We start from the raw sequence: 24,092 nt of genomic DNA, 5'->3' as shown, positions 1-24,092 counted from the left end.
TATTTATTACATTGACCATATTTTTGTGTGATTATGTATTGAATATCACTTTGAACGTTATCAGAACAAAGTCTGCAAGAAATTATATCTATAACCATTTTTTCTAGCATGTTTAAGGCGTAAATATATATACAAGTGATACAAATCATATTGATGTCGGATTCTCGGATAAATAGCTTAATGAGGTAGTTTTATGGTAATTCAATCAAAGACCTAATTATTACTTTTTTTTTATATCAAGTTACGACGTATATCCGTGAGGCCCCGCCATTTATAGAATTAGTTATTTTCCGTGTTAATATTTTGACTGATTCCATTGTCGACTCATTATAAATATTATTTTCGTCACGTTTACGAACTAAAAATACTATTACTATTTTTAACAAACAAGAACGGCTCTTTTTTTTAACTATTTTTTTTACCTACTTCCGGACAGAAAGTTTTTTGGATTCGAAAATAAAGTATCTTAAAATGATCTAAAGAACAGGAATAAAAACAAAATTGCCTATTACTAATTAATGTTTAACGTAAGCGTATCTTTACTGGAGTATTACCTAATACCTACCCAGTGTAGGTCATACTAAAGGGTCTAGCAGGCTAAGCGAACAAGAAGTGCCCCCAACGACGGATTTGGTCATTCTTTCAGGTGGTGTACTGGCAGGTCCTAAGAACTCTCTATGCTTAATATCAGTCCTCGATCTTCTTTTGTTTTCGAGTTATTCAGGATAATGTAAAATCATCAGTGTATCATTGAAAGTGTCATATTTTGTAAACCGTTCAAGTTAGATTAACCAAACAAAATTATATTTGACAACAATAAAATAGACTACAAAATGAATATGTTTAACCTGCATCATGTCCTTATACTTCATTATAAAAAAAAACATTTTATTTTTCTTCTCATTATTTTTTATACTATTCGCGAAGGTACACCTACAAAAAAAATATGCATGAGTAGCCACTAATATCCACTATATACACATATAAAAATATTTGCATAAATCTTCGTGCGTCATGTCAAAAAAAAAAACATTATCGAACAAGGATCTCGGAAACGGCTCTAACGATTTCGATGAAATTTGCTATATGGGTGTTTTCGGGGGCGATAAATTGATTTAGCTAGGTCTCATCTCTGGGAAAACGCGCATTTTTGAGTTTTTTTTATGTTTAGAGCCGTTTCCGAGATCCTTGTTCGATAATGTTTTTTTTTGACATGACGCACGAAGATTTATGCAAATATTTTTATATGTGTATATAGTGGATATTAGTGGCTACTCATGCATATTTTTTTTGTAGGTGTACCTTCGCGAATAGTATAAAAAATAATGAGAAGAAAAATAAAATGTATTTTTTTTATAATGAAGTATAAGGACATGATGCAGGTTAAACATATTCATTTTGTAGTCTATTTTATTGTTGTCAAATATAATTTTGTTTGGTTAATCTAACTTGAACGGTTTACAAAATATGACACTTTCAATGATACACTGATGATTTTACATTATCCTGAATAACTCGAAAACAAAAGAAGATCGAGGACTGATATTAAGCATAGAGAGTTCTTAGGACCTGCCAGTACACCACCTGAAAGAATGACCAAATCCGTCGTTGGGGGCACTTCTTGTTCGCTTAGCCTGCTAGACCCTTTATTTACGTCTCTCGAGCTCAATAACAAAATGTTGGGAAATAATAAATTACGACCAAATATTATGTATATGAATACATTTATTCATTATTCATGTTTGACCAGACTTCCGAGTAAATTAGTAAAACTACCATTTAATGTTTTCCTGCGCCGCTGACCGTACAAGTAGGCTTATGTATTTGTAGGTACCTACTGTATAGTGTACTATACGTTCTAGTACTCGTCCTACTATGTACTAGGTCCTTTCCTTATTTTCTGCATCCTCCCGTTCATTTATCATTTCTGTAATCATATACTCATTTTGGGGCGGAAGCATCCACCACTTGGTTCTGTATTCGGATGAAAGTATCGAAATTGATTTCTCGGGTATTCTTGGGATCGGCAGCGTGGAATTGTAGAGGTTCCAATGAGGATTTATGCACCATATGTGTCTGAAAGAGAAGGGTTCTTAGTAGGTTTTTGGGAAGGTTGTTAGAGTCTGTCTGGTAACTCTACACTAACTTTGTTGTCACAAAGTGTGGAAGCCCTACTATAAACGTTAAAATTTCGTAGAAATTTGTCGGTCGTGGCGGCACTTCTAAGCTCTGTTATTGAATCTTCTGTGCAGTGTTATCTTGATCTGACTCTAGTGATGTCAATAAACTTTCCCAAGAACACCAGACATATTTAAGTGTAAATTCAAAATCCGTATGCGTTTTACGAGTGATAGATCACACTTTACATTGGTTCGTCGGGGCTAGCCGTTTGCCATCTGTCTGGCAGACAAATCGCATGATTGCCACTATTACTGTACTTCGCTAGACATTTTCTTTCCTCACTGGCTCTATTAAATCCGTAGCAAACTGGAGATCTATCCATTCAGTGTCAGAAATGCGTTTGGCGGAGGGTGGTATTCCGCCTATTCTTTGCCAAATTCTTTGTCCAATGTGTATTGCGTCTCACATTTTGCTTTAATGAGAGAGTGAGATGCACTGACATTGGACAAAGAAATTGGTCAGGTGGAATAGCACCCTGAGTTGAATTCTCGGAGCATTCTGATAATCCGTAGTATGTACATATTTAATTTGGGCTTATTATTAACCGGGCAACTAAAATATTAAACAGGAACTTTCATTGGGCATATAATAATATAATTTGGCTGTGCATTAATATTTTAGCACCAAAAAAATATATTAGCCTCAGATATAAGCATCATATTATTAGAAAAACTGGCAGCAAAATCAAGCCACCCAAAAAAATATAGGGAACTTAAAGTGATAGGTTGGCGACTAAAATAATAAATTGGCAACTAATATTGTAAAGCGATCATAAAATTTAGTTGTCATCTAGTTGTTCACACCTAAGTAATCAAATATAGTCATAAATGAGCATGTCGTTTCAGCTAGGTAGTATTTTAACACGAAAGCAGTTAAATTTAATAAATATTGTTTACTTTTTACACAAAACACCTCAAATTAATTTACCAATACGACGTCGTAATGGTTCAGTATACTTATAGTCGAAATTTCTACTCATGAAACGCCTAAAGGTCATTATACCATTAGATCTTTAAATTTTTAATTACTAATTTCAATAGTTACCACTGTGTTCTGCTAGAGTCAACAGATAGGTGCGACGACGAGCAAAGCGAGGAGGAGCGTGTTAGGTTGACAGTGTAATGACCAAACAAAATATTTTAAAAAACTTCGTTTTGAAATAATTGATAGGTAGCCGTTTTCTTTTTAAAATGTGCTTCATGAATGGTCTCCAATATAATAATTCAGTTGCCAAATAAATACTTGGTACGTGCCTAAAAATAATCAAAAGTTGTAACGGCATTAAAATACAACTCATATATTGATATATTTTAAGCCATTTTTGTTGCCAAACTATTAATTTTAGTACCCATTTCTATGTTTTTAAACTACCCAAATTCGATTAATTAGTTGACCGGTTAAATACGTGCCTTTAATTTGTACCTCATAATGATGCCCTTCTGCCATTAAACTTGTCGTACGCTTGTTCCGTCGTTTATACAGTTAATTGATTATTATTTAAACTTATTGCAACTAAATAGGCCAATCAAATTAGGTCCAAAAACAGCGTTGTGAGGAATTAATTCCCAGCAAGCTAGAAATCATTTTAATACCTTCATTATACGTCCTCAATTCGTATAATCCGAGTTTGCTCCATCCCAGGAGGTGTGGATAAATTTTGGATGCCTTGGGAGATACATTTTACTTTGGATTGATAATATCACTCGATGTAGAAGGGACCCACCATCAATTACAATGCCACTACCAGCAAGGTTGTTGTGGATCAGCCACTGAAGAAAAAAAAATCGGACACGACTATATACTACAAACTACTACTACAAAAAAAAAAGAAATTCAAAGTGGCGGCCATTTTTTATAATCTTTGACTACGAACGAATTCATATGTCAATTTTTATCATGATTAGAGCAAATTTTCCGTCGGACGTACCGTTTTTGAACTACAAGCAAAAAACTGAAAAAGAGCAAAATTTTGTCCACAACTCCTGGAATGGAGCAAACTCGGATTAGGTAGGTACGCTAATTTAGAACCAAATGAAGGCATGCATTAAGACGATTTCCAGCATGCTGGGAATTAGTTCCTGGACTTCCTGGAAACAATCTAATTTGATTAGCCTAAAATAAGGTCCCATAGGAATATAGTTAGTGAAGTAAGTATGTTGATGTTAGTTTACCAACATCGGTGTTTCACCTGTCAAAAGTTACGGGCGGGCTATCTACGGGCGGAAAAGTTAAGGGCGCCGATTCATCCTCTGGTATGACGAACTGGCCACGTTCATGCAGTGGCCTGAAGTTGCCGAGGTTGGGCTCGTCCCACGGGTTCCAAAGTTTACGGAACTCATTCATCTGGAACACGGAACAAAGTACGGAAAATATTCCTTTTGTTACGGATAATTACGTGAGTAATTAAAAATATCAGGGGAAGTAACGTGGGAAATTGCTGGAAGAAAGTGCTATTTATAACATTTTTAATTAGTAGGTGTGGGTATAACTTAATAATGCTATTGATTACATAATTATATTATATTACATCAGCTAAAAGTTACGTTAATTCATTTTCAGCTACTGTCAAGTAAGCACATTTATTTATCGACGTCGTTGTTAGAGTATCGTTCCTGCCGTTGGTCTTCGCGAATTTAGCTAACTATAGCAGCACTTAGTGATAAGTTACACTTAGTACTTAGTTAAACCTTTATAAGACGGAGGGAATATATTTCCCACTTGATTTTGTACTTTAATTCAAATTATAGGATTTTTTTTGTAGTTTTACATGTATGTAAAATGTATAATTATTGGTGCAATATAGAATATTTACTTACTTACTTAATTTTGCATAATATCTGACACCCTTATGCTTTATAATGGGTTATATTGGGTACCGTAACTGGTAGCACTTAGTGTTAAATTACACTTAGTAAATTGAAGTAAAATTTGTCATTCTACCTTACCTAATATTTAGAAACCCTAAATGTTCAAATGAGTTCAAAGGCCCGGATAAATTAGCTAGCATAATTATACAATTATGGTTCCGACGCCTAAAGACAGAACAAGATTCAAGTCAAGTTTTTTTATGTCGGTAACCCAATAATCGCTGTTTGTTATAAAGGGACATACAAGTAGACAGCCAATTATTTGGAAACAAGGGTATCGTATTTTTTTCCTATTTGACATAATTTTGTAACGACATCAGTGAGATATTCGTTTCTCATTTTAATTTTGAATAAAGGAAGTATCTTGCAAATGGCACTCGCATTTCAGTGATTCTGAGAAATGAAAATAACTCGACAAGTTCTAGACGAGTATCCAGGCATGCGGAAGATGTCGAAAGAAATGTAATATTAAGTATAACGTTTAGGTTTGTATTTCACACTGAATGAAACAAGTTTTGAATAAAATTACTGCATTAACCCACAAAAGCAATAAATAAATGAATTATGAATTAATTTCATTAACTTTTAAACCGACATAGAATTATTCAACTCGTTTAACTTTAGTTCAGCGCTCGGCAACCATTTAGCAGCCAAGGGCCACAATGTAGTTAACGAAGTTGACGCGGGCCGCACTTTGTTATTACTTATTCCCTATCATGCCTATCATGGGTACCTATATAATTTTGAGATAATAATTATAATAAATCGACTTTCGCCTCGTCTAATGATGTTCCATTCATTTAATGCTCTGCTTTTACAACTTCTTAGAGTGCAGCAAACTTATACCTAATTAAAATGGATCCCTCTTAACTTTTAAATTAGCGTTCTCGAAATTCCTAAGAGCACTTTTTTAAAGAAACTTAAATGTCGCTAGCATTCTGTCGCTAAATAAACTTAAATAGCTGGAGTGATTACGAAACTATTTAACTTCGTGGATTACCGTTTGGGTTAGGTCGTCTGTAAAGAGATCTTAGCTGCTATGCCTGCTACACTATAAACATTTATTACGATGTAACGTTTTACGAGCCTACGATTGCTCACCCTATGGTGATCTAAGTTAATTAACTTCCTACTAGCCAGTGACATCATCTTTTCCAGGCAATTAATTATACTAACTTTAGGACTACATTCGACTCTGTACAACCCCTATGTAATGTGTTTATAGTACCTATGCCTCACTCACGATGAGTCTTTAGAATTATTATTATTTGATTAAATAGTGAATAGAATCAGGCGTTACTTTGCGGAAATCCATACTAATTTAAACCAAAATATTACTTTGCTAATCCGCGAAAAGATAACGTGCTAGTCAATCAGTGCTAACCCGTTATACTTACTTGCGTATTTTTACATGCAATTAATATTCCCACCCTCCCACCGCAAAAATAAATACGCAAATAAATATAACAAACCACCACCAAAAGAATAAACCTCAACACGTGTTTCGCCTCTCTACGAGGCATCCTCAGGAGTTGTTCAAAAAGAAAAGAAATTCAAAAGAAATTCTTAGAATTCTTTTGATATTTTACATGTTTGCGAAAAGGGATTGCGTTTGGGTGTTCTGGAACAACTGGAAATAATTAGGTACAACAATAGGGGCATGATTCTTAACGAACAATTGAATGTTGCGTCATCGCCGTTATTACGAATTTTTCCATCTCACTCACACTTGCACGGTAGGGGGAGTGGTCAAGGTATAAATATGGCCGACCATTCTAGACAGGTCATTCCGTTGCCGGGCGTCAGACCGTCAACAACTCCTGAGGATGCCTCGTAGAGAGGCGAAACACGTGTTGAGGTTTATTCTTTTGGTGGTGGTTTGTTATATTTATTTGCGTATTTATTTTTGCGGTAGGAGGGTGGGAATATTAATTGCATGTAAAAATACGCAAGTAAGTATAACGGGTTAGCACTGATTGACTAGCACGTTATCTTTTCGCGGATTAGCAAAGTAATATTTTGGTTTAAATTATTATTTGATTACACTAAATAATTAACCTCTTACTCTTACTCTTTGGGCAAGAAAGACCTGAGTCGACCTTCTTTTTCATCATTGCCTTAAATTAGACAAAGTTGTTCCATATTTATAGTTATCGGTATTTCCAGTCACATCTAGAGTCAATAATCTGGGATGTAGACGAGACTAAGTCTAGAATGAAGGACCCTCTACGCTTTGCTAAAGAACTACAGACGATTTGCTTAGTTTTATGATCCACCACCACCACGTCTGCAAAAAGCGTCGACTGCTAGACAAAAGTCTCTCCACAAGAACCAGTTAATCGCAAAATGCATTCAATGGAAGAGTCAGACCAAGACCAGTCTGCAGCGATTTTGATAGCTACCTTCTATCAAAATATCTGGGAGACCGAGCTTTGCTCGGAAAACTTATAAAAACTCAAAAAAATGTGCGTTTTCCCAGAGATAAGACCTAGCTATATAGATCGATTTGTCGGCCCCGAAAACCCCCATATACCAAATTTCTTTGAAATCTTTCGAGCCGTTTCCAAGATCTCCGAAATATATGTAAGTACATATAAATAAATATACAAGAATTGCTTATTTCAAGGTAATAAGATTATGTCGTATAAATAACACTTGTACTGCATATGCTATCAAAATAGTTGCAGACTTTTCTTGGTCTAACTCTAGCCTGGATCTATTCTGCCCTATCAATAGTCCCATACTCGTGACCTGTGTCAATGAAGGGTATCTACTTGCCTGATCTAAAGAAGCAAACATCGTTATCCTCGGCACCAGCCACCTGACAGTATAGCTGTCTCCTTTTACTGTAGCCAACCGACCCCAGTAAAGGAAGTAGTCTTCGTAAAACATTGGCATTAGCAACGACATGGGGTAGGGTCCTATACGGGTCGTGGTTTTGGGTGGTCGACATCGAGGAAACCCTTCAATTATGCGCGCTAAGCGAACGTCTGGGTTTACGCCATACTGAAATAATATCGTAGATTAATCTAAGCATATGTGCTACTAGTAGTACCGGGCTGGTTCAATCGGCAACGTCAGTTCACATACAAAAAAACATATAAAATTACAATGTGAATATGTCGTACGTAAGTATTACCTTTATCATATAGCAAACAACCACGACACCGTCTTCGTACTGCAATGCCTCTTCTTGTGTCATATATTCGGACCTAAAGTATGTTACCTACAAAAGAAAAAAAAACAGCGAATCACATGAAACACCGTCACAATATATCCATAATGATAGTGATAATGACTGTAATCTTAAGGTGTGTTAAGTAAATAGTGTTAATTATTGTTTATATTGGCATATATGGTAGTTATTGTCCTGAAAGCGAGGGATAGTTCGATCTTAGTACTGGCCGGTCGCACTGTGTCTGAAAAAAATACGGAATCAAACCTGTCCAGCAGGCGACATTTCGCTCTGATGGGGAGCAAGATGTTTGATCACGGCACATTACTCCATACATGTTTTACTTTGGAAATTCATGTAGTCAGGTAGAAAGATTACTAGCGAGGGATGGTGATAACAAATAAGAGGCAAGAGACATAATTATAGTTGAGTCGAAAACTCGCAGCATGCGAATACGTAGTGTGCTTTCTGTCACATCTACCTACCTGCGGCGAGCGGCATCGTGTCCCTTTTTTACTTGGTTCGCGTGCAGCGAGTTTTTTATTCAACTATAACTCACTTGCATTTCCCCCGGATACCGCCTCTTGTCGACCGTGTGCTCACTGCCCTCCATCATGTCGGCTCCCCAGTGGAAGTGGACCTGCGATAACACGTGCTTGTCCCTGAAGCATCCGCCTTCAAGGTATGGACGTTCTGTCATCCATTTTGCTCCTAGCAATACTGTAAGCCATTTCAGTTAGTGAAACACAAACGTATTACCTATTAGACATGGTCAGGCGTGGCTCACTCCGCGATTTCGTCGCTTTGTTACAGGTAGCTAAAAGTACATCCGTTCTACACCAATTTTGGGGAAAGCCATAAGCCGCGCGTGGCGCTGTCGCCACCTAGCGGCCATATCTGCGCTGATCGTAACAGACGCGTTTTGTTAGAGAGTGAGTCTTCTGTACCTAGTACTATTATTTATTCTGTGACATGGTTTATATGATTTCCTTGTTTGAGTTTTTTTTAATGAAAGGAAGCTAATTGAATTATATTTGCTTGCTTACTCACATATTTAGGCAAACTAAATTGTATAATCTTTTTACTTAGTCAAATATTGTATGTTCTCCGAAATTGTCCTCAAATGATCGCCACTCCGAAAATGTTTTCACTCACATATACCTAAATGTGTCCATTAGTGGAGGTGGGGGTTATTTTCGTGGAGTTTTAATTCAATGGACATTGAAATCCAGATTACAAACCGTTGAAGAGGTGAGTTGCATTTATTCTACACATACACTACCTACTTATGTTAAGTATTAGGTACAAGCGGAACTCCTTTTCTAATTTCACTTATTAGAAAAGGAGTTCCGCTTGTAATATTAGTTGTAGTTTATTATGCAACACGGCCCTGGACTAAAAAAATAGGTATTGTATATAGCTAACACGCTGAAAATAATCCTAAAAAGTAGTCAATTCTTACTCGTATAACCGGTGTTGGTCAACTTTATCTTGTGAGCATACACGTCAAAGTTGTACCATTTTAGCTCCGGGCATAAATAGGCCATAGAGCCCGCTAAAGAGACATCTATAGGAGTTGGCATCTGGCCTTCAAACTGGGCCCAATAGTAAAGCCAGTCAAGAGTGCCGAAGGGTGGTTCATACTTCTTTTCCTCGACGGGAGATTCCTCTTGCGGTTCTACAAAAAATATGTAAATTCAATCTTTAAACTAACACTTAAGCGCCACTTGCACCATCCTACTAACCCGGAGTTAACCGGTTAAACCTTAAGTTACCATGGTTACCAGTACAATTAGACACTGGGTTAACGGTTTAACGGTTTAACCGCGGGCTCTAAGTGTACCAATTGACGGCTAGTCTATAACAGAATGTCCAAATTTGTTATTTGTAGTAGCATCAGAACAAAACTACCATGCCAGAATTATGCTGAGTTCCATCCGGTTAGCTTTTTACACTTATTTTCTGCCTTGCTTTTGTTGACCGTAGCGTTAGCGAAGGTCTCCGTTTTATCTTAGGCATTTTGCTTTCGTATGTCCGTGGTCGCAATTCTTAACCTTCTCGTGAAATTTTGTAACTAGAATTAGGTACTTAAATAGAATTATATGGCTTATTATTAACCGGGCAACTAAAATATTAAACAGGAACTTTCATTGGGCATATAATAATATAATTTGGCTGTGCATTAATATTTTAGCACCAATAAATGTATATTAGCCGCAAATATAAGCATCATATTATTCAAAAACTGGCAGCAAAATCAAGCCACCCAAATCATTTATAGGAAACTTGAAGTGATAAGTTGGCGTCTAAAATAATAAGTTGGCAACTAATATTAAAAAGAGATCATAAAATTTGGTTGTCATCTAGTTATTCACATCTAAGTACCTAATCATATTGAGCATATCGTTTCAGGTAGTATTTTAATACGAAAGCAGTTAAATTTAATGAATATTGGTCACTATTTACACAAAACACCTCAAATTAATTTACCAATGCGCGATGGTCAGTATACTTATAGTCGAAATTCCTAATCATGAAACACCTAATGGCCATTATACCATTAGATCTTTCAATTTTTAATTACTAATTTCAGTAGTTACCACTGTGTTCTGCCAGAGTCAAAAGATAGGTGCGACGACGAGCGAAGCGAGGAGGAGCGTGTTAGGTTGACCGTGTAGTGACCAAACAAAATATTTTAAAAGAACTTAATTTTTTAATTAATAGATAGCCGATTTCTTTTTAAAATGTGCTTCATAAATGGTCTCCAATATAATTCAGTTGCCAAGTAAATACTTGGTACCTGCCTAAAAATAATCAGAAGCTGTAACGGTATTAAAATACAACTCATATTGATATATTTTAAGGCTCCCTTTCTGGTGCCAATCTATTAATATTAGTACCCATATCTATTTTTTTAAACTACTCAATTTCGATTAATTAGTTGACCGGTTAAATACGTGCCGAATTATATTTTCGATTCAGTTTCTGGAAATTTTTCAAAATGCAGAAATTGGCATAAAGGACTTAAGCGCCAATAGCGTCTATGGCACTTAAGACGATTGTGAATTCACTGTGATTACGAACTCAACGAACTAAGTATTTTTCACTTTTACATTTTCTAACCTTAATGGTCTGCAGCAGGTCTACAGCTCACAGACGGCGCGATTCGGGAAATGAATTAGAGATTAACTAGATACGATATAGTAAAGATTATGTGACGTCCCACGGGTAAAGGTACCTTATGGCGGTTGGCGCTTACGCTATTATTAACACCGCTCCAATATTATTGCGGCGCTATGCGACGTAAGCGCCAGCCGCCATAAGGTACCTTTTGCCGTGGAACGTCACATCCCAACTAGCAAAATAGTCGTATAAGAATTGATTTACTCAGCCTGTAATCGTATAACAGCCGAGTTACGGTTGTTGAAGCACCAATATATCGTATAATAGCGGTTAACTCGACTATTTAGCAATTTTCGCTAATTAGTGTTATAATCATGTCGTATAAACGTTTATAGCACTATCTTTTAGCACTTTTATTCCACCTTTTAATAAATGCTGAGTTAGCGCTACTAAATCACTTTTATTCAGCATAATTGTTCTATTAAAATCATATAACAGCTATAGATTAGCTAATTGTCTGAATAAGGTGCTTTAATACAACTGTTACTCAACTCTCTTCTTTGTTGCTATAAAAGCCTATTAAAAGCAATCAAATAACCATTTGGCAACAATGCTGCTGTAACAGCGCGCTTATATCATAATTCGGGTAATGGGGTTCAAACCGCTGTTATAGGAGCTGAAGTGTATTTACAGGTTTTATTCAAAATGTATTCAGCTTAGAGTACTTTTAAAGAGTTTTGAACTACATTAACAGCACAAGTCAGCCATGTCGACGTTTCAATATAGTCCGGTGGCCAACTGCATGAAACCCTACCTGACAAAAAAATAGAATAATCCTACTCTGTAGGGGTAGCTGACTTTTAGTAGCATCAACTGTTCTTGGTCGGCCGCGGCTTAATTTGGAAAAGTTTGCGCTAACGGCAAAATAGTGGCACAAAAATTCATAAAAAAAAAACCCATCGTATAATAGAATGAAACTTGCATGGTAGGATAGCTGCCTTTGAGGACAGCAAAACAAAACTGGTCAGCTACATCCTGTGTTGGCAGGTTCTTGTGTCCGACCGAATTTGTGGTACCACGTGACAGCTACAATTTACCTCATCGAAAAATAGAATCAAAACAACTGATTGTAATACCTACATTAAATTTGTTGACATATGTCTTGGTCGGCCTCACCTTAGCCTGACAGCGTTTTCAGTCCGTCCGCATTAAAAAAAAAAGTCAATGGCAGCTATCCTACCATACAAGTGACATTCTATTTTTCGATGAGGTAAATTGTAGCTCACTTGGTACCACAAATTCGGTCGGACACAGGAACCTGCCAACACAGGATGTAGCTGACCACTTTTGTTTTTTTGATGAATATTTGTACCACTTTTTTGCCATTTGCGCAAAATTTGCCAAGTTAAGCCACGGCCGACCAAGAGCAGTTGAAGCTGCTAAAAGTCAGCTACCCCTACAGAGTAGGATTTTTCAATTTTTTTATCAGGTAGGGTTTCATGCAGTCGGCCATCGGACTATAAATCCATAAACATGGCGACATCATGTGCTATAAGTGTAGCAGTAAACGCAGTTACTCGACTTATAGTCGAATTAATGAGATATAACAGAAACTAGATCGTGTAAGCAAATTTTTACTTATTTTTATTAATATTTTTTTATTGAAATTTAAGAAAATAGGCGGCCCATGAATATATATGAACCAGTGCCTTTGGTTTTATCAATAAAGTATTTTTCGCGCTGGGTTTTACTGTATTACGTGTACTTACAGACAGTAAAAACTTATGTACACAATCACGGTAAAAATAAATGTCATGGATGACAGCAGTAAAAAATACTTAAGTACCTTTTTGTTTTATTAGACACGCGAAGACGATTAGGCCTCAAACTTAATCAAATAATTGAAATATAATCGCTTACCTGAGATCGTTTTTAGCACATATTAGTTGAATAAAAGCATTTACTGCACTCTTACACATTTAAAATGCCGAGTAAAAGCAATCCGGCTACCTTTACGAAACATTTTTGCTGAGAAAAAGCAGTGCGGCTGCTTTTATAGAACACTTTTACTGAGTAATAGTAAATTGCTAATGTTTATAGAACAAATAGTCGAGTAAAAGCACTATCGTTACTATTAGTAGGAGATCTAAGGTCCACCACCTTGCATTTTGGAGACAAAGCAAACCGCTTGGAACTGGTGTTCCTGGGGGTGATTTGAGCTGATTAAGCCCGGTTGCCAAGAGGTTCCCCCCAGCAGGTGGGCAGGGGAGGGGGGGTAAAAGTGCCTCCGGCGCGCCTCACTCTAATCTTTATATCTGCATACATCTCGCAAGTATATCAAGTTTGGTGTCTTTTTCGTGTAATTCGAGGATGAAGAATTCATTTCTGTGACTAAATTTTCACTCACCCATACAAAAAATTCGAGAAATTCAAAATTCAAAAAAAATCTTTTAATTTTTTTTTTCGTAAATCCTCTAAAAATTTTAAACTATGAGGATTTGCTCTAGAAAAAAAATACCTGTGAATAGCCCAGTTATCCTACTATACAGAATAGTAAACTTGTCAAACATTTTTTTTTCATAACTCTGTTAAAAAAAATTGTTTTACGTCGCGCGGCGTACCTGCATTGTAAGAGCGGTATGCAGCGTTTAGGAGTTTTAAGTATGTTTAGATGATTTCTGGTAAGTTGTTATTATTCTGGTTGTAGATTACATTAATAAATTACTTCTGGACGTGATATATATACAAATATAAAATAAAAGAGGCGTACGTTGGGACGAAGCCAACAGCGCAGAGGCCCTTTAAGGCACGTTAATCTAAAAGCAAGGGATACATGTGGTGGATACTATCCCCGAACGCACAATGTGATACATCCTGAGATGGTCCCCGCCAGGTGCAAAGACTATTGCAGTGCAGCACTTTTGTGCTGCGATGGGAACTAAGGTCATGGGCTATAGATTTGAAAGTTGGATGGACTGGATAATGGGCTATGGGAGAGACTAGCGGACACCTGCCGTGACAATCAGTCTCAAAATTGTAAATGACAGGTGGTGACTCGCCAACTAATTGAGTGGGCCCCGCAATGGCCGCACGCACAGTGCGACAACAGGGCAACACTTTGGAGTGGCTGTGAGGTTGTCGAGAGGTGAATCTGCGGTAGCCAGGTCCCGGTAATCCGTTCAGCAGGCCGCCGGCGTTATGACATTTTACACTTCCAGCCTGGAGCATAGGTCCCGCTCTTGCGACTCCATTCTGGCCGGCCAATCAAGGCAAGCAAAGAGGCGAGAGCCAGATGACAGGGCCCTCTGGAATAGGGGTCCGCGGTGTCGTCACTCACCGTCAGCTCGCCACAAGCTGCCCCCGTGGGACATTATTATTATTATTGTGGTGTTGTGGGCCTTTGAGTGTCGCATTGACCAGCATTGATCTATTGTGACGGCCCTTTAAGTTCATTACTAATGCCCGTTGCATCCAGAAAGTTCCAGATTCTTTGGGCCGTAATGTTTTGTACCTCATAGGGTTGCACTACGTGTCGCCCTAGGTAGGTACTTCTTTTTGACATTAGTAGTCCACAAGAACAGAGAATGTGCATTGCAGTCTCCTCTGACTCCTGACAGAACCTGCATGTCGCATCTTGTTTCTTGCCAATTTGAAACATATGTTTGTTCAACTTGCAGTGTCCAGTCAGTATTCTGGTCACCGCGCAGGTTTTGTGCCTTTTGAGTCTTAAAAGCTCCTTAGCAGTTTTGCTGTTGAACCCTTTGAGATCAGAGCTTTCGAGTGTTCTTGTCCTTTAACGAACTTCCACCAATCGATTGCTCTCGCTTTTTCTAAGTTGCTGAGCAGACAATATGCATCTCGTTTGGTGCTTCCACAGAAGGGTTCTGGGCCGACCAGGGGTGTGTCTGCGCCCTTTCTAGCAAGTTCGTCCGCTTCTTCGTTTCCGTTAATGTCGGAGTGCCCTGGTACCCATCTAAGTGTAACTTTGTTGGAGTAAGCCAGTGCATTTAGGTTTGTTTTACAGTTCTGGATTAGTTTTGAGTTTGACTCAAGGGATTCTAGTACCAGCGGAGCAGCCTGGCTGTCTGAGTTGATGTAGATAAGCTGGTGTCTTAGGTTTCTATCCAGGTTGATCTCCGCACATTTGTTGATGGCGAAGACTTCTGCCTAGAAGATTGAGGCCAGTGTGCCCATGATGACGCTAGCTCTGAGCTTAGATCTCTCACCATAGATCCCATATCCTACATCATTGCCTTTCTTGGAAGCATCTGTATACCAGATGTGGCTTCCCTCTTCGACGTACATTTGGTTGTTGATCTATTTGTCTCTAGGAGGTATTTCTACCGTGTACAGTTTGGTGAGATGACATTCGGTGTGCGTGTCATCAGTGGGCATCCTAAGGGCTCTATTCGCAAAAACCCAGGCCTTTAGGCTTTAATGCCTGAGAGCGCCATTTTGGCCTGTTTAGCGTGCATATTCTGTAGACGCACTGCTTGGCCTCCTTTTGCACCTGCAAGTGGAGTGGTATGATGTCCAGCAGTGCATCTAGGGCCGCTCCCGGTGTCGAGGAGTAGGCGCCTGTTACTGTTAAACAAGCCGTGCGTTGCAGGCTGTTTAGAGTGTCTCTTGCTGTCTTTTGGCTGGTTTTGTTACACCAGACTGTGGAGGCGTAGGTGACAATTGGCCTCACTACCGCTGTGTATAACCACATAGCAATTTGGATCTTAAGCCCCATCTTGCTCCTGCCATTCGACAGCATGACCACATGGCCATTTTCGCTTTTTGTATAATGTTTCTCAGGTGAGGGTTCCAAGTTAACTTTTGGTCAAAGGTGACCCCTAGATACTTGACCTCTGCCGAGAACGGTATTATTAAGTCTTGGTTTTGTGAGTTTATCGAGCTTCCGTTTCCTTGTGAATGGTTAAATGGCTATTACAGTCTTGCTCGGATTAATGGACAAGTCATTTTCTCTACACCATTTGAATATTATGTTTAGAGCTCCTTGCATTAGGTTGGATATTGTGTTGAGGCAAGGGCCTTTGACGATGACTACAAGGTCGTCGGCATATCCTTGTGTATCAAAGTCTTGGCCTGACATGATTGCAAGAAGTTGGTCCACTGCTAGGGTCCATAATATTGGGGATAAAACGCCTCCTTGTAGGCACCCTTTAGTGGTATAAAACTCATGCTCTATATATAGTATTGATGGTCAGAGTAGCTACTCTGTTCGAGAGCATGCTATGTACCCATCTGGTGGTTTCGTCTACTCCCTTTGATTTCATACCATTGAGTATGGTCTCTGTGGGCGTATTGTCGAAAGCACCTTCAACATCAAGGAACGCACATAGAGCAGTTTGCTTTTCCTCTAGGGTTTTCTGCACCTTATCAACCTGGTTGAAAATTATTTCGGCGACACGGCGGTTTTCAGTTGTGTCGCATGTTCCGGTGTAGGATTTGGTCTATGCAACAGCCACCATACCCTGCTAACTGGGGCTGGTCCAAACAACATGGTTATTGGGAGCCCATATGGACAATCCTACCTGCGGCGGCTGCTGCTTGTTTAGAGCTTATTCGTTGCCGCTGCAAAACAAAATGCGCAGGGAGGTGCAACTGCGTTAAAAACCTAAAATGCACAGTCCCATGGGCATGTAATGGCAATTACGAACAATATATATCTTATTTTAACCCGCATTTTTTGTCAAACATCTCCTATGTTAATTTTATCACATTTATAATACTTAACTCTATTAGCGAAAGTTTTCCCAACGTCTTTATTTATATATTTAATTTATATTTGTATATATATCACGTCCAGAAGTAATTTTTTAATGTAATCTACCACCAGAAATATTTAATTTATATTTGTATATATATCACGTCCAGAAGTAATTTTTTAATGTAATCTACCACCAGAAGAATAACAACTTATCAGAAATCATCTAAACATACTTAAAAATCCTAAACGTTGCATACCACTCTTACAATGCAGGTACGCCGCGCGACACAAAACATTTTTTTTAACAGAGTTATGAAAAAAATGTTTGAAAAGTTTACTATTCTGTATAGTAAGAGAACTGGACTATTCACAGGTATTTTTTTTCTAGAGCAAATCCTCATAGTATACATTTTGTAGAGGATTTTCGAAAAAAAAACCAAAAGATTTTTTTTTAATTTTGAATTTTTCCAATTTTTTGTATGGGTGAGTGAAAATTTAGTCACAGAAATGAATTCTTCATCCTCGAATTATACGAAAATGACACCAAACTTGATATAGTTGCGAGATGTATGCAGATATAAAGCTTAGAGTGAGGCGAGCTGGAGGCACTTTTACCCCCCCTCCCCTGCCCACCTACTGGGGGGAACCTCTTGGCAACCGGGCTTAATCAGCTCAGGTCACCCCCAGGAACACCTGTTCCAAGCGGTTTGCTTTGTCTCCAAAATGCAAGGTCCCCTTAGAAAACGGGACCTTAGATCTTCTGCTATATTAAAACACTAGAAGTGCTTTTATCCACTTTTACTCAACTCTTACAGCATCGATTTGCTTCTTATACAGCGCTTACTCGATTTTTATAACACTTTTAGTCTGTATAAGTGCGCCTTTTCGCGTTGAGTAAACGCTTACAGGACTTATACTCGACTGTTTTTACACCGTTTATAGCACCAAAAAGCGAAAATAAAAACGTGCTCTCAACTTTTATAGCACATAGATTTGCTAGTTGGGATATCTTTACTATATCGTATCTAGTTAATCTCTAATTCATTTCCTGAATCGAGCCGAGAGAGTTTATTCTGTATGACATCACGAATAAATGTAGGTACCTACATAAAGTATAAAACAGTAGGTATGTATTTAACAAATTGTTACTGGAATACCTGATATGTACTTACATGTAAGCAATTATAATTAATTTAATAAATAGATAAGTAAATGCCTATATTTCTTATAAAATTATAATTCTTATTTTATAGGATGGACCCCTCTAGAAGTCATTTTTTACCTGTTTGCTGTTGTTGTGCAATAGGCATGCTGATATCGCTGATTCGTAAAACGACGATGAAACAGGAAATTTATATGAAAGTAGGTACTCTTAAATTTTTCGGCTAAAATATATAAATAATTTATTTCAAAAGTTTTGTTTACATTATTATAATTTGACGTTATTGACAGTAATTGAAAACGTAGATACCATAGATCTTATATTCAACGTATGCTTCCTTTGATACTTAAGTACCTCGGAGGAATTAATTAGGTATCTACACTTGTTTTATTTACTATTTTTTACACGCAGTATACGTAATGTATAATCAGCGTTCAATATCACATACAAGTACCACGTACCTTGTGCAAGCGTCAATCCTCTGATCAAATAATTTGTCATAGTCAAACCTACGTGGTAAGGTAGAGAGTTTATAAATCAATAAAAAGATTAAATCATTTTGATATTCAAATTGTCAAAATTATATCAACAATGTCAATATAAGCCGTTGTGGTGTAGAACAAATTAAAGTTAAATCTATAAATACGTCAAAAACCTATTATTATGATGCCCAATCAAAAGAAATATCCAAAAACATATCCGATTGACCCCGACAATGAATTACTGCTATGGGAAAAATGGATAACAATAAGAAAGGAAGAAACAACCAAATTGGCCAAACAAACCCGACGGCCGCCTGCCGATTTAGTTATGAACTTATACGAAAACGTCCGGCCGGATAAAGAACGAAAAGCGGCTCTCGAAGAAGCTAAAATAGAACAAAAAGTTGGGGTAAGAGACACTTTGTGGGAGCAACCACAAAGACTGAACCAAAGATGTTACTGCGAGCCAGTTTATGAAGTCCATAGAACACGAGCTGAAATGGGTCGTCCTCGAAAAGTTGAGCATATTGACGTTCCTATCCACATTAAAGCTGCCGAACTGGGATACGCCGGTGTACGTCATCGAGTACAATGCGAACATTTAGATAGGGAATATCATCAGTATAGAGAGAGGCGAGAAAAAGAATTGCAGGATAGAATTTTGAAAATAGACCCATTCAGGTAACTTCACACGTATTTTACACTTTTCTAATGTACGGTACGATAAGATATACGTACCATGCCTAATTTAGCCATATATGTACAGTCACCTGAAATAATATGTTACACTTCGTATTAAAAAAGTGATAAAAGTATAATATAATTGTGTTTCAGACCTGAAATGGGTACTTTATTGGTTAAAGGTATCAACCCACCGCCACCACCAAAAAAGAAACCAATATTACCTGATGTAACGGGAACTCTTGACAACAGTCTTGCCTGTGATAATCTCCATGCTGTTTACGCGTTAAGAGTAAACAATACAATTTTTCTTAAAGATACGCCCGAGCAGAACTTGACTTATTTAAAGCAAAAACAAAAGGAGCCATGGCACGAATATTGTACTTCCTGGACATATTACTTTAATACCCCAGTAACTAGGGCTGGCAGGGGTAAATTATATCTACAAAATCTCGGCACTGTCACAATTAGATACTGCTGGAAAAAACTTAAAAAACCTATTCCCTTTATACCTGAAGACGAGGTGCAAATGTTCTTTTTCAATAAAAATGAAGATATACTGACACCTGGCCAAGAGAAATATGTGTTTTTCACGTTTGTATCTGAAATACCTGGTATTTACAAAGAATATTGGGAATTAAGCTTGTGTAACATTTGTTTTTTTGATACTATTACAGATAAACTTGTGATTAATTTACTAGCAGATTCCAAAGAAGATTACATAAAAACAACGACGGCAATTGCACGACTCAAATCGGAAATCGACATTAAGTCAATCGAATTTGATGCAGCACAATTAATAAATGAGGCTATATCGAAGGCAGTTGCTATTCAACCTGAAATATACCCATACAAGAATTATTTTCTAGAAGCTGAAATATTTATCATGAAGAATCCGGTTTGTTTCTATCACCAAACTGAGGTAGCAAAAATGAAAGATTATTATGCGGAAATGAAAGGAGATGAAGAATGGGATCTATCCATACGAAGTTGGAGAGAGCAGATGTTAAGAAAGGAATTCGACGAAAGAATGAAGTACTATGAATTACTACGGAAGTCGCATTGTGATTTATTAAAACCATGGTATGAAGGCGACGATCTTTTAGTATGCAAATATCGTGCAGTTCGGCTGTTATTGAATCAGTTAGCTGATCAATTTGATTCGGAGCACGATCGCATTTATAACCCAGCAGAAGAAGCGCAATCAAAAGATGTATATACGAGTATCCCAAGCAGAGAATCACTCCACGCAGATGAACCAAACATTGATATGATGCGCAATTTATACTACATAAAAATGTTCGAACATATAGGCGACACTCTGAAGGCCTGTGCTGGTATTCTTAGTAGTTTAGATTTAGACAGGTGGATTGAATTCGATTTCTGTCGTACATAACTTATTGTAAAAAATTATGATGATTTTTAATGAATGGAAATGGTTTTACGAGTCGGGGCTTGTTTTGCGCAATGATACCTACATGGAGAGCTATCGATTTTTACAGATTTATTATAATTATACATTTGTTCCATCTGATCTGATTCATGATACTACTGAACACTTTTTAATGATCGAGATGTACGTATAATTTAATTTAAGCACGCGTGAAGTTTATGACGTTTTAAAATACTTTAAAATATATTCTACCCAAAAAATACTATGAGCATATTAACAAATAACTTAAGTTTGTTTTGTTTTGCGGTCGTAAATATGCTAATGAAAGATGTGTGGATTTTATTATTCCTTCATTATGTTTGGTTTATTGCCTGTTTTATTTTATACGAAACTAAGGTTTTTCCTTGGAGTTGTTCCATGTACTCTGATAGATAAAATAAATGCAAGCTAAATTCATTTGGTGAGTGGACAATTCACTAGACATTTGGGCGAGTGAAGTACGAGCGGTATCTACTTATTCAATTATCGAAAAGGTTGTGTTTACTTCTTCAATGTTTGTGTACAACTGCTGACGTTCAAATTTGATTAGTGTTAAATTAACTTGAGAACCATCCCTTACTCTCACAGTAAGTTATATTTACTTCCGTTTTCTGTGAGGTAGGTAGGTGAACGGTTTCCAGAAAAAAATACATTTCATTCATGTCTTCAAAATATTGACTTGGGCTCATTTTACTCAGAATCATTTGTACATTCACGCCTCATCTTCGAGCAACACGGAAGGGAGGCGGCATTCGCACTATTTCCCCTCTGCCTAGGTACAAGATCAACTGATCTAGCGCGGGTAATAAAACTAGTTGCGCTCGGATTTTTCACTAGACCGAGTCCAGTTGCGCGCGTGAACACAGCAGCAGAAAAAATGCGTAATTGCTCGGTTTTTTGTTGTAAAAAGAGGTTGGGGATATCAAATTTACAAAAAGAAGGTGTTACATTTCACATGTAATATTTTTTACATATCATACGTTTAATTATAGTTGAATTATCGAGAAGATGGAATTGCATTTGTAGTGGTTGTATGCTGATAGTACAAGAAAATAGAAAATTCAAATATAGAATGCCTGTAAACAAACAATACTACTACATATGCAATTCCACGCTCTCGCTGATTCAACTATACATTTAAACACAATTATTATATTTTAGTCTCATGTAATTGTTGGATTTATCGATTTTGCTCGCCCAGTACAAATTGCGGATCGGTCGAGCGACAAATCCGACTTCTCATCTCTCAGAATACATATACGAAAATGTGTTAGTGTGTGTTAGAATATTGTTATTCTATGTACAAATTGTATTACGTATAAAACTGACCTGTTTCTCTTTGACATCCAATGTTGATAATATATTACACTATTTAAACACTTAACACAACATCACGTGAATTTTACAGAATTTGTTATTTATGAGGGTACGATACGAAACCACTAGTCCGGTGGCCGGCTGCATGAAACAAACCTCATCAAAAAATAGAATATACCTACCCTGTAGAGGTACCTGACATTTAGTAGCTTCCAACGCACTTGGTCGGCCTAGGCTTAACCTGGCAGATTTTGTACAAATGGCAAAAACGTTGGACAAAAATTCATCAAAAAAAACCTCATCGAAAAATAGAATGAAACTTGTATGGTACGATACCTGACCTTGAGGACAGTAAAAAAAAATTGGTCGGCCTCACCTTAGCCTGGCAGTTTTTGCAGTCCGACCAGATTTATTGGGTCACGTGAGAGCTACAATTTACCTCATCGAAAAATAGAATGAAACAAACGGATTATAATAGCTAAAATAAGCCTGTTGACGTATGTCTTGGTCGGCCTCACCTTAACCTGGCAGTTTTTGCAGTCCGACCAAATTTATAAAAAAATCATCAAAAATTTTTTATCGAAAAATCGTATGAAACTGGTATGGTACGATGGCTGCCTTTGAGGACAGTAAAAAAAAAGTGGTCGGCCAAATCCTGTGTTGGCAGGTTTCTGTGTCCGACCAATTTTGTGGTACCACGTGAGAGCTACAATTTTACCTCATCGAAAAATAGAATGAAACAAACGGATTATAATAGTTAAAATAAGCCTCTTGACGTATGTCTTGGTCGGCCTCACCTTAACCTGGCAGTTTTTGCAGTCCGACCAAATTTATAAAAAAAACATCAAAATTTTTTTATCGAAAAATCGTATGAAACTTGTATGGTACGATAGCTGCCTTTCAGGATGAAATGTATAAGATCAAATGGTTTGAAGGACACATAACGCCTTTGCGAGTCGAAGAAATAACAATAGATAAGTCGGAGTCTGGGGAAAGTTCGTCAGACTTCGACTCCGAAGATGATTATGATTAACAGTAATTATTAACAATAAAAGGGTTATTCCCACTAGTTACCACCAAGTTCTTATCAGTGGTAACTACTGGGAATTATTTTCCCACCTTTTACCACTGGTAACTACTGGGAAAAAAAAATCCTAGTAGTTACCACCAACTCGGTTTAGTAGTACCTACTGGGAATTTTTATTCCCAGTAGTTACCACTGGTAAAAGGTGGGAATTTCTTTTCTACAAACCGAGCTTCGAAGGAGAAATGCTACAGTTGATGGAAAAAAGGCTGATTTGATGCAAAGATAATCGCTTAATATATGTGAGGTTATCTTGTGTATTTTACCGTTTATTAAAATTTTAGAAGGCTCACGTGCAGTTTTTCCTCTTATATTACAAGTGTTCGATTGAAAACTAAGCTTTGGTGTATACCTGGATCACCTGCATGTACAAGAAGGCGTTTCATATACGCCCGCCCATCAGATATGTACACAAAGTCATGAAGCGTATGGAATACAGCATGTGTGGCCAAGCCATTATGCCCTAAATTATGTACTACTTCGTTAAAACTTAGCTTACCTGTGTATTTACTCTTTTCAAAATATTTATCTTCCTTAAAATGCAGCCTACACAAACGGTCTTTGTCATTTGCCTTAGTTTTTGGTTCTCAAAGCTTTTTCTCACCGATTTATGCATATCGGGTCCTTGGGAAAAAAGGGAGATCCTATAGGTATATTTCCACAATTTGTCGCACACTATTGCAGTATTGTGGAGAAAAAAAAACATACAACCGAATTGATAACCTCCTCCTTTGGGATTTGGAAGTCGGTTAAAAAAGGAGAATGTTTACAATTTATGTGATTTGACAGTGACAGCAACTCCACTATGGAGGCGCCACCTGGCGTGATAAAATGTCAGTTATGCCTCCTCATTCTATCTGTAGTGGAAAAGT

The 24,092-nt window shown here is 37.4% G+C and overlaps 2 protein-coding genes across 2 annotated transcripts; one reads left to right on the top strand and one right to left on the bottom strand.

Moving 5' to 3' along the window:
- Positions 1–1,740: 1,740 nt before the first annotated feature.
- LOC134792399 (carbonic anhydrase 1-like) lies at positions 1,741–18,500 on the bottom strand. Its single transcript, XM_063763692.1, has 7 exons — positions 18,345–18,500; positions 9,686–9,901; positions 8,783–8,943; positions 8,188–8,274; positions 7,827–8,054; positions 4,370–4,524; positions 1,741–2,076 (listed from the first exon to the last, which is right to left on the bottom strand). Exons 1-7 carry the CDS (start codon positions 18,370–18,372, stop codon positions 1,881–1,883), a joined length of 1,071 nt encoding a protein of 356 aa, XP_063619762.1. The 5' UTR covers positions 18,373–18,500; the 3' UTR covers positions 1,741–1,880.
- A 316-nt stretch (positions 18,501–18,816) lies between these two features.
- Positions 18,817–21,069, top strand: LOC134792365 (MYCBP-associated protein-like). The gene is made up of 2 exons (XM_063763645.1): positions 18,817–19,387; positions 19,541–21,069. The coding sequence occupies exons 1-2, from the start codon at positions 18,888–18,890 to the stop codon at positions 20,781–20,783; spliced, it is 1,743 nt and encodes a 580-aa protein (XP_063619715.1). The 5' UTR covers positions 18,817–18,887; the 3' UTR covers positions 20,784–21,069.
- Positions 21,070–24,092: the final 3,023 nt, after the last annotated feature.

The sequence above is a fragment of the Cydia splendana genome, chromosome 7, assembly GCF_910591565.1.
Source record: "Cydia splendana chromosome 7, ilCydSple1.2, whole genome shotgun sequence".
NCBI classification, from domain to species: Eukaryota; Metazoa; Arthropoda; class Insecta; order Lepidoptera; family Tortricidae; genus Cydia; species Cydia splendana.
The sequence above is the reverse complement of the archived record's forward strand: the minus strand, read 5'-3'. Positions and strand labels throughout refer to the sequence as shown.

Coding starts and splice junctions, on each gene's coding strand:
- LOC134792365 (XM_063763645.1), top strand. CDS start 18,888: ATGATGCCCAATCAAAAGAAATATCCAAAAACATATCCGATTGACCCC. Junction 19,388..19,540: donor TTGAAAATAGACCCATTCAG/GTAACTTCACAC, acceptor ATTGTGTTTCAG/ACCTGAAATGGGTACTTTAT.
- LOC134792399 (XM_063763692.1), bottom strand. CDS start 18,372: ATGCCTATTGCACAACAACAGCAAACAG. Junction 9,902..18,344: donor TGCACAACAACAGCAAACAG/GTAAAAAATGAC, acceptor TATTTTTTGTAG/AACCGCAAGAGGAATCTCCC. Junction 4,525..7,826: donor TGTTTGCTTCTTTAGATCAG/GCAAGTAGATAC, acceptor TCCGTGTTCCAG/ATGAATGAGTTCCGTAAACT.